The 11,693-nt window shown below is 44.7% G+C and overlaps 1 protein-coding gene across 3 annotated transcripts in view; it reads right to left on the reverse strand.

The window, feature by feature from the left end:
- NRG1 (neuregulin 1) overlaps positions 1-10,945 on the reverse strand; it is a 101,598-nt gene extending 90,653 nt beyond the window's left edge. For all 3 annotated transcript variants that reach the window (XM_050913189.1, XM_050913188.1, XM_050913187.1), the window contains exon 1: positions 10,318-10,945. In XM_050913189.1, coding sequence (XP_050769146.1) covers positions 10,318-10,945 — 628 coding nt within the window. The remainder of the gene's footprint in view (positions 1-10,317) is intronic.
- Between the last annotated feature and the right edge of the window lie 748 nt (positions 10,946-11,693).

The raw sequence follows: 11,693 nt of genomic DNA on the forward strand, positions 1-11,693 counted from the left end.
AATGCTTGGAGCTAGCAAGCAACAGAGAGGTTGCTAGCCATGTTCTTGAATCTTCACACGTTCAAAAACCAATGTATTTGTTGGCTTTACTGTCCAGATACCATTTTATAAAGCAAAAGGAGAATTTTGAGGTACCCTTCTGTTAACCGACTTTGAAGAAAAGACTCTTTGTGCTATTTATTGGCTTTTTGACCCTGAAACACAGCCTTTCTTTGCTTACAAACAGAATACATACACAGCCGTATGTCCAGAAAATTACATAGCTGAAGGAGTTTGCAAAAATTGTTACTGATAACCTTCAAAATCTATTAATGCTATCACTAAATCAATGTCTCCAAAAAGTAGGGTGGGCTGACTAACCTCCATGAGGCAATGGCTGGAGTGCACTGAGGGCTTTTGAACAAAGTGACGGGAGAGAATTCAGTGACAGAGAGACACTTGACAGTGTTTGCTGCACAGGCAGAGCAGAGTGGCTCCAGCTCTCAGGGAGGCGGGGGAAAGCAGGGTGCGAAGCGCACTTCCTTGGATCTCAGTGTCAGTGAGGAACCTGTACTCAGCATGGCTGGATGGCAAGAGGATCTGCCCTGCAGATGTTCCCTTAGAAATGCAGCATGGCCAAAGAATGGATGATTGCATTCATAGTCCAGTCCCTCAGCAGGGGGAAAAGCTGCTTTGGGATCTCTTGCAAGGCCCAGGCAGACTGCAGGTACCAGTGGCATTGGGGAACAGATTCTTCCTGTTTTCTTCCAGTCAAGAAAGGATCAGACCTCCCCTGCTCTCCTGTGCTTGGCAGATATAACCACTTCTTCCCAGTTTCCTGGCACTTCCCTGGCTACTTAATGATGTTCCTCTCATGCAAGTATGAGCTCAAGCCTCTCCAAGCCCCTGTATCAACACAGCAGGAAGCCTTTTGTCATGCCTCTTATCCTGTGCTCTTTAATTCCTAAAACCCTAATAACACACTCACTAGTTTGTTCCCTGACCAGCTCAGACTAGATACAGAAATGATCATTCTTCCATGTCCCTACAGTTGTCCCTCTCACCCTGATACACTTCATTTCCCTTGCTAAGGCAGTGTTACCTTCATACTGCTAACTGTCCTGGTGAGCACACACACACACCAAGAAAAGCTATCCCGAAAATATAAAAATGTCTTGAAAATGCCAGCTATCTTGAAATTATTAGCCATTGTGACTTTCTCTGTATGATCACGCTCCTTAATTCCCATGTCCTGTGATGATAAAAGATGCTTGGGCATCATGCAACCCTATGAGGCTGAGTCCATGCAGCAGACACACTGTCAGATATAAATGCAAAAGAATCCATCACATAAGCAAAGTGTCTTTAAGATGGGTAGACAGCAGCAATGCACAAACACCAAAATCCTCCCCTCCCATAAATCCTTGCTCTGGGGCTGCTTCCACTTTTGGAAGGAAGAACCAAATTTTGGAGGAGCTGAGACAATAAACTGAATGAAGGGCAAACTGATGCAATGGTCCTTGGGCCAACAATGGGAGAAGTGTCAGCAGGGCACAGAGGGAGAAATCTTTGAAAGCATGAGTGGAAGTCAAGCAAATAGGGGAGCCTGCACAGTTAAACCCATTGAACCGACCTCCTGTTCACCCAAGAAGCCTTGCTGAGGGGCATCCTTCACAGCAGGACAGAACCAGCAGGGGAATGACAGCGCTGAAACTCTTCCTTAAAATGCATGCAGCATTGCCAAGCCCGGGCAATATTTGTCTTTTCTTCCCTTGACTGGCCCTTAGGATTGTTGTTCCACCCCAGTAAGAAGCAGCATGCGACCTTGGGGGTCAAGAAGCAGGACAGTGAGGGCCCTTGCATGTGTGAGACATGGGTCTTCTGCTCTGACTGGACATTATTACTGATTTACCGCTTAAAATATGAAACAGACACTGGTGCTACTTCATGTATCTTGAGTGTTTCTGAACAGTGACCAAGACACTGAACAGATTTTATTGTCGTTTGTTGGGATTTTGGACTAGCCCATGTGTAAGTATCATATCAAAATTATAGCTCTATTTATCTGAAAACTAAGAAAGCATGAAGGGGGATGAAATAATCCAAGGACTGAAAACAATTCCCTCCATGGGGAGAACTATGGAGCTCAGCCTGCCTGTCCTGTTGAAAAGGCTTATCCGAAGCTGAGCTGATTACAGCGAATATGCACCTTTGTGAGGGGAAAACACATGGAACAGAAGAGCTTTTTCATCTAGGAGAGAAAGGTGTAAATGAACAAATGGCCAGAATACAAACACATATTCTCATACTCAAAGTAGGCCGTTCTGTTTAAAAGAGAAGCTAGAATAAGGGAAAAGGCAGACACTATCTCGCTGTCAGTCTTCACACCACAACCAGTGGGGGTCTGGAAGAAACCTTAGTCAGGAAGATACTCTATGTCATGTAGGCCATGGACCAGTGCATCCCAATGCTCTGCTAGGTCTTACAGGGCTACAGACCTGAGAACCTTTATGCCAGTGAAAATTCAGGCCATTTTGTTTAAGCTGAAAAACTAAATTAATTATCCAGATTAATTTAGTATAGTGAAAAGCATAAGTTTCTCTTCTCAAGATCCAGTTCCAGCAGCTTTACACTGGCTTCCAGTTACCACCTTAGAAGATTCAAATCATCTTTTATAAGCTTGGAGTCTTTTCTTTTTTTGCATAAGAGAAAGGCTTTTGAACGAGCTTGATACTCTTTTTTTCTCCTTTGATCTGTCTAATCACATGAATTAATTGACTGTTAAAAATTGTAAAATTCAAATCTCTTTCAGGAATTCCATAGAAATACTGAACTATGTCACGAATCATGCTTAAGATCATAGCTTCATATACTCCCCCCAGTGCCATGTGACTACCAACCCAGTATTGATTTCCTTTCATCTCAAAAACTGAAGCGATATTCATTGCCAAAATAAAAAGCTGTCTGAGTTATGAGAATGCACTGCCAGCAAGTTCCAGGATGAAGCACAGATATAAAAAAGAAAAAGTGGGGGAAGGGGTAGTGAAAGCATGTGTGAAAAAGCTGAATATAATCTGCAAGAAGATATATATTAAAATAAGGCTTTCATAATGAAACAATACAGGAGCAAAGGTAATAGATGGATGCCACAATACCACCAATCTTGTCCAGAGCTGGATGGACCTTGCCTCTAGTTTAACTTAGAGCAGCCCTGAGTGGCGTCCAGCCATGTCCCACTGGATTTGTTCCTGCCCATTTTTCCCCAGCTAAAACCTTTCCTTTTGTCTCAGTGACTAACACTCTACTGGGGATGGGGGAGGGGGATGGGAGACAGGATGAGACAGGACAGGGTGTAAATAAGCAGACATTACATTGCCCAAAAATAATACATAGGTATTTCTCCCTTGCTGCTTTCAAGAGCTCTCTAATTGCCAAACAACGGTCATGGTCAGGCTCTTGAGTTTAATGTGTACCTCCTACTGAGTCTAGTACTTCATATAACATTTTAATGTGAAAGATCAAGATGTGATTCACAGTGCTCACTCTCCAGGGAACTGGGCTTCCTTCAGTATAAATAGTAAAGGTAGCCAGTGTACCTACATAAAGCAATCCACAAAAAGGCAGTGCCTGCTCCTCTCCGTGGTCCACCTGGGGAACAAGAGGGCAGAAGCCCTTGCAGGAGGCTTACTCTAAAACCACCTACCCGTCTCCAAAGTTACACACTGTGACTCAGTGCTTCGTTGATTTGATGTGGCCTGAACATGACCTGAAGCACACAGACTCCGGTGCTTAACTTAGTACCTTGTAACAAAAAAGACATCTTTGGGTCCAAACAGATCTGAATTCCTCAAAGAAAACAATTCTCTTCCCTCAGTCAGAGAAAGCCTTTTCTCCTAACACCACCCCATCCTAGGTGAAGCAGACTTTTTCCTTTCAGAAGTCTTTCATCACCTGCTGTGGTATCCTCTAGGGCTGTCTGCCCTTTACTGACAGAGAGCCAGAGTGGTCTCTGCCCAGGTACTGTCTGCAGTAGATTGGCATCACATGTGCTCTCCCTGAACCAGCTGCCTCATTGCATTGCTATTGATTCTGAGTTGGATTTCTGCAGCAAATCTATTGCATTTCCATTAGCAAGACTGCAAATGATGAAAATGCTCATTTATATCATTCCAGCTCTACATCACAATCAACCTGCTACTTAGCCTCCAGCAAGCCAAATTCTGCCTTCTCATCTGATGCTGAGAAAGTTCCCCAAGGTTTCTCTGCACCCAGAAATTAGGCACTGCAAATCTGAGGTGGGCTGCTGTGTGCTTTATTTGCAGTTCATGAATTGGAAATAAAACATTTCACTTCTAAGTACAATAGATACTGAAGAAGGATAATTTCAGTCTCCTGCAGTGGAAATCCAAACCCTGGGTTTTGTTATGATGTCATCAATTATTAATCAGTTTTGCTTAGAAACTTATGATGCAGTACAGTCCCAGATGTAATTTTTAATAAAGAAACAATGGCCATATACTCCAGATACCTATTATATTTTCTATACTCACATATGCATATGTATATAAATGAGGAGCGAGATCATGCAGAAGTTCCATGTAGCATGAATACATGACTTATTCTCAGTGAAGTTTACAAAGTAAAAGAAGCTTTTAAAAATAAATACAAGTGCAGACTACTTCTTTGCACTGACAAATTCAGACTGTTATTAAGAGAAAATACTTCAGGAAATACTGCTTTTTCTTCATCATGTTCTGCTCTTGATGCATGGTGCATGAAAGAAAAACCGCACCCATGAGGTAGTTTTGAAAGCCATGAATTTGGGATGCTTGTCCAAGAGAAAGTAATGCAGGACCAATCAGTTCAGTCCCCTGCATGTTAAATAGAAGAAGTGTTTCTATGCAAGCAATGAATGTTAAAAAAGGGGATGGTAGAGATGCAAAACCAAACAAAACGATAAATTTGTCTGAACAAACTCTACGCATGTTGAGGGCATTTTAAAGGCAGTATGACTAACTGGGCTGGAAGTCTCAGTTATCACTTTAGAAGGCTTAATGGATCTGAACTCCCCCAAAATTGCCGCGTCTTATGCATCTCACCCCATCAGTCCCAATCCCACTTTACTCTGAGTGTTCCTGCCACAAGTATATACATCTCTAAACCACCATGACCTTTGGGACAGCAGGGAAAGAAATATTTCAGGGAAATACAGACTGGCTGGCTCAGTACAGTGGCACTTGCTTTATTGCTGCTTGTTAACGGAGGCCCAGCTGTGTCTCCAGGGCCTACTGAGATCAGCATCTCTTTATTACACTGTTGAGTTAGGCTCAGAACTTGTCTGGTATCTTAACCGTGATTAATTATAACTTCCCTGCGACAAGACATTGTTAATTCACAGGACACATCAAAGAAAAGTCATGGCTTTCAAAACGAGTCTTCATATTGTGTAGCAGACATTTAACTTAGAAACTGAATTGCAAGGTTAGTCTCCCTATACACTCATTGGAGAAAGAGAGTTACTCCTGCTAGAGTCACACTGGGAATCGCCTGGGGGAGGTCTCTTCCTTTATGCTGAATAGGAAGCTGAAGGCTGCCTAGCTTCCTAATGTAGGCACTTAAGTCAGGTGCCTGAAGCTAATCAACATCAATGCTGTATCAGAAATGGAGCAACATCTGCTTTAAGGTGCTCTCCTCCTGCATCTTCAAGCTTTGGGGAAAAAGCAATCTCCCTTGTGGTGCTCCCCTCCATAATAACAGTGAGCATAGAAAAGGCTGGTATATAGCCTGTGCTGTATCATCTGTTCTCCCCTCCTGTGAGTACAGTCCCCTGCGGCTCTCCGAGACATTCCTAACCTTGACACTTTCAGAGGCTGCCAGGCATGGACTCAACCCTATGGCATTGTGATGGGGATTTGAACTGCAGAGCATGGGTCAGAATTAGACTGTTTCAAGAAAAAGAACAAAGACCGTGTGAAGCTGCTACAAACAAACCCTCGCTGTCCATAAATTGAAGCCTTCAGCTGGGCTGCAGCACCTATAACTGGAGGGAAAGGCTCCCTCCAGCCTGCCACAGAGGTAAAATACAGACTTTCACAAATCACTGTGTACAGGAGAAAGGACATCAAATGCAGAGCTGAGAAAGTACAAGCAGAGGTGAAAGAGGCAGAGAGAAATTGCAAGGAATATTTACAGTATGATACCAAAACAAGGGACAGGCTAGTTTTCTTTCCATTTTTCCCATCCCTAGCTCTAAAAAGACACAAGTTCAGCCATTGTGCCTGGATAACTTTGGAGGGGAGCTGAGACCATTTACTAGGTAAACACCCACTACCAGTCCTCAGAGGCACTCTTAACACTTTTTCCACTGAGGATGAGAAAGCAGCAGCCTTTGCTGATGCTGGCCCAGCACACCTGAAGTGGCAGCAGAGATCAGAAACATGAGAAGGGAGCAGTCCCAGTCAGGGGAGGTTTACAGCAGTACACAGCTCTTTCTGCGCTTTGCTACGTTTTCCAGGTGAGGGCTAGCACCGGTGAGGTAGGAGGGAGCCCTGCCTGCCCAGAGGGTCATGCACAGGTCCGGTGCTGCACCCACCCACCCACCCACCCACCTCTGTGTGTTACGGCCAGCAGAACTTGGTGGGCACAGAGGCAAGGAGATGAAGACATGCCTGTTGGTCATCTGCTGGCCACCAGCGTGGCACGAGGCGTGGGGCTGGCCTGTCAGCGCATGGCACCTGAGGTGGCCGGGGAAGCCAAAAGCGGAAAGGACACAGAGGCAGCGCAGATGTACCGCTGGGGAGGTGCATCCTCTGGACCCTGCTCTCTGCCGGGCCTTTTGCTCTGCTCACAGGGAAATCCACTCCAGCAAAGTCCTTGTGCTGTGGTCTATATCCTGCCCTGCCTCTTCTGTGCCCCATGGCACCTCACCAAGTCAGGAGAGTTGTGATCCCAAATCCAAGGGCTCGGGCACCTCCGCTTTGGGGCAGAGCCAAAACGCAGGAGTGGTGCACTGCTTTGGCAGAGCTGCCACCCAGAAAGGCAACCCCACACGGACCTTGGCAGGTGGCTTGGGGGGAAATATGTTTAAATGGAAAGAGAAGGCAGTGGGAAGACCTGTAAAGAGAGGAGTGGTTTGTTTGCAGGTGAATAGACCCTGTTATTACAGAAACACAATTTTGACAGTACTACAGAGCTGTGTCTATTACCAGCCTTGGTAAAGGTTGGAATTGTATTTAAAGGTGATGATGTAGGAAGAAGTAAAATTTAGCTCCTGAACTGTGTTAGCACTTTTACAATCTGCATGTCTTCTCAGAGGGAGGGAGATTGTAGGTTAGTGCGTACTATTATATGCCACTTGTAATGAAATCTTCTCTTGTGTAATTATGCTAAGATTGATACCCTCCCTAAATATGGGAATGCTTTAAAACATTCACCTCTCCTTTCTGTTTCAGCAAAGGAGAAATGATATTACAATATAAAATGTAAACCAAACAGAAAGGAAGAGATTATTTCTGTATTGATAAAGGGCAAAGTATAATAATAAGCGAGACCAGTCTTGAATCTAATGCACCAGACACAATTACTAGGATTGTCTCTCTTCTGCTTTCTCTCCCAGGCTCCAGGAGAAAGAAGAATCAATTAGCTCTCTGCAGACTATGACCTTGAAGGATACAGCTTTAAGGGGAATATGCTGAGTAAGACAGAAAAGAGAGGAGACGAAGAGAAAAGGATTTGGAAACTCATGGAAGGTCTTGGTTCAGAAACAATACATCAGCCACAGAATATGAGATGTGTCAGTTCGTTTTTATTTCTGCACTGGAAAAAAAAATTATCAGCACAAAAGGGGCTTTCTGGGAACAAGTTACCTCACTCTGCCTGAAATGGAAAAAAGGACACTGAGAGGCAAAAGAAGGGACAATCCAATTTGCAGATGCTACTTTCCAAGCCATCTCTCTGAGAATTTTATAGCTGTCAAAGGCATTCATAAAAAAAAAGTTATCACTGATGCAATCTGTCAACCTCTCCAACAAATCTTGCTCTACATAAAACACAGTGATGTGTTTGAAATGCAGCTGTTTCAAAAACCCCAAGACAGTGCTCTTAGAGCTGTCCAAAAAGTTCTTTTCATGCCTTTTTGAATTCTTAGGCAGATCTTCTGCAGTGTACCTTTCCAGCTATATTTTCTTATTTTTCTTTGCAGGGAATTGCAGCCCCTTGCCATGGCCAGAATTACGTGCCACAGTTAGAATAAATACTGTCTACACAACCTTCTCACTCAGAGCAACCCAAACTTGACCTGCTGCCAGTTCTCCCTCTCCTTTCGGTCTGTATCTATCTGCAAGTCTATGATGCCTTAAAACACATATATCTTAAGAAAATTAGGGCAACAGTAAAAAAACCAACTCAACCCAATCACCTAATTTCTGGACAACCATTTACTTCGCAGATGTGAGCAGATCTGAATGCAGATAATGGCTTTTTGTCAGTGATTGCTCCAAAGAATCAAAGCATCACTTCCCGCCCCCCCTGCCCCCCCCGCTCCCCCCTGCCTTCGTTTACTTCAGAGATGAAGTTAGCATGTTATTGATAAAGGCTTGCCTCACATGTGGAAATTCATGAGGATGAGGGTTGTCCTGGCATAACTAGCTTTTCGTTGCTTCTCCCTCTCGCACAAAAGAGGCCATTTTGACTGGATGGTGGTCCCTGGTCACTTTATGAAGTAAAAAGTACTGTCATATCTTTAATGTCACTTATGGTATTTGCACTACAAAAAAAGATTTTCTGCATCAGCAATAAAAAAAAAAAATCACTCAGTATAGTTTTATATAACTGCAGAGGTGGTTAAGTGTCCCAATAATTCAAGTAATGTCTTACCTACCACAGACAAAGCCCCCTGTCATTTAGCTGCACAGCAATATTTCCCTATTAGACTGTTTCCATCAGACAAATTACTTTTAATCAGAAGGCTGGTTGTCACCCATTATCTAAGTAAAAGGCAGCAGGGCTTCTACAGGAATACCTAAAATTTTCTTTCAGTGATTCTGGAATTGCTATTTCAGGACTGACTTTCAGCTGAAAGGACCTCCACTGAAATCACTGTAGTTAAGCTAATTTTCACTGTCAAAGTGGTTGGCAGAAAATGTTATATCTAATCCAATTGCCACATATCTGTACTGAGTCCAGTCCTGGTGGGGCTAAATGTAGTAGCGAACTTCTGGTGACTTCAGGGCTCCAGGGTGAGGTCCAGTATGTACCACCTACAAGGTGGCCATCCTGCGGCACTACAGGAAAGGCACGAGGGAGAATAAATGAGATGGGGTCCTGCAAGACAATTTGCAAGGAACACAGTTGCTCATTCTGATCACTGCAGCTTTCCAAAGGAAACCTCAGCCCTGTGCTCTCGGAACAACGGCACGCTGCCTTCTCTTTTACTAGAGTTGCACAATTTTACACAGCTCAGGAATTGGTGGCTTGATCTGCTCCAGATTTGATGGAGCAGATGATTTGATGGAGTTAAAATGATGAATGTCAAAGAAATTACACTTCAGCAATGTGTGTATTTCGATGCTTTATGATTGTTACTGAGAAAATAATCCAAGTACCCTAGATATTTTTTGCTTTAAGGATGAGCAAGGACTAATTTGGAAACTGACCCCTTCTGCATCAGCAAGAATGCTTTCCTGAAACGCCCCACAAAAGTCAATGAGGCAATGTCTGAGAAACAGGTTCAACAAGAATCAGCTCCTAGAGGAGGGCAAAGATGCAGAGAAATGCGTGTTATGCTCTTAAGAGAAAGGGAAATATCATAAGCTAACTGCTAAATTAATAATTCCCAGTCTCTAACTGCTTCAAATACGCTGTCGCTCTTTCCCACTGTTCTCCCTGAGTTTTTCAGGAGGATGACAGGGATGTTTGCCAGCAACAGACTTCAGGAAGGAGGTAGCAGAAGTGCTCTGCAGGCAAGGTAAAGAAAATGAACACACATGGAAGATTTTATAAGAAAAATATGCTGATAGACCATGTGGAATAGCTATCAGATAAACCCTTGAAGTAAATCACGTACTTCCCTACAAGTGGATGCAGAGAAAAGGGTGGTACCAGTGCTTTACAAAGGTCCCAAATGAAGCCCTCTTCCTTGCCACACACACCTCAGAACTAAGTTCAGAGGCCCCTAGGTGCTCTCCTCAGACGGTAACTCATGCTATACCCACCTTAGCACATTTAAGCTTTGCATGCCAATCACATGTCCTCCCTGAGGACAGTTAAGTGCCCCCTTTTTTTTTTTTTTTTTTTTTTGTGTGGAAGGGAAAAACAAAGAAACACATAGCTTCTACTTACAAAGTTTTGGAGCAGTTTGGAGATTGGTTTCTGTTGCTTGTGCCTGAGACGCTGTGGTAGGCTCCAGGGCGGGTGGTGACAGCGAAGGTGCAGCAGAGGACAACAACCCAACATCTAGGATGCGGTTATACAGAGAAGGCTGGAGGAACGGTTTGGAGGGCACGAGCGAGCTGTCACTTTGCACTGTCACTTCAGCCTTGCTCTTAGGGCTAGGTACGGGGAAGGGTGAGGCATACACCTCCGAAGGCACCCAGGCAGACAGAGCTGTAGGATCCACAGCGCTCTTTGGGTCTTGTCCTATCCTCCCAGGGTCAAGGTGGGTAGGAGAGTCATACTCAAAAATCTTGTCCACAAATACCCACTTGAGGCCAGCAATGCAGAGGCAAAGGCTGAGCAGGCAAGCCAGGATAGGGGCGATGCAGATCTTTTCAGAGTTGAGGCAGCCCTTCAGTCGCTCTGCCTCCAGGCACACACAGCAGGTCGCGGCAAGGCCTGCTATCCCCTGGACCCTCCTGTCCTCTCTTTGGGTCCCCGGCATGTTCTCCTCAGCCGGGAGCCCGTTGAGGGACGCATCAGGGCTCAGCTGAGCTGAGGGGCTGGGGAAAGTGTCGGCAGCTACTTCAGACATGTTTAAGCATCAGCTCTCAAACAGCTCACCTCCAAAAGGCCTTAACTCTATCACAGTCCATTACTGTGAGACACAGACAAAAAGAGATGGTAGTAATAGTCACAGTGCTCTGCAAAAATCACAGAGTGGGAGTCAACAAAAGGTCCGAGCTCAGCAACATCATCCAAACTGGGAGAGCAGTAATGCACAGGAAAAATGAGACACCCCCCCCGTCCTCCCCCTGCCCCCGAGCCCTCTGTCTCTCTCTCTGCCTCTCTGAAGCAAGAGTAGCTTCACAATTACTGAGCTCCTGTTTGCTGGCCACTTTTATAATTCCTTAAACGCCTCTCAAGCAATTCCAGCTCTTCTGCAGGAGGGAAGAAACATCCCCCCAAAAGCAAGCACAACAAAACAAAACGGGGGAAGGAGGGTGACGAGAGAAAGAAAACCACGAACACCGAACAAATTGACCGGATTAAGTGAACCAATAGCCCAGAGCGAAAGGCAAGACTCTCACCTTGAGCATCTGAGGCTGGTATCTGCTTAGACGAGGAAAACAATTGTCATGCAGTAGAAGGAGCAAAAGCAAAATCTGTAACAACAGCGGCAGCGGCAGAAGTGACAGTAGCAGCAGCATCCTGTCGTGTTACAGCGGCGGCTGAAAGAGGCTGAATCATTACAGAGCAGCAGGTGCTCGCTGTCTGAGCATCACTGCAAACAATATCATTACACAGAGGTTTGAAAGGAAGAGCGATGCCAAGACGGTGGT

This window comes from Gymnogyps californianus, chromosome Z (assembly GCF_018139145.2).
Source record: "Gymnogyps californianus isolate 813 chromosome Z, ASM1813914v2, whole genome shotgun sequence".
In the NCBI taxonomy this organism is placed as follows: domain Eukaryota; kingdom Metazoa; phylum Chordata; class Aves; order Accipitriformes; family Cathartidae; genus Gymnogyps; species Gymnogyps californianus.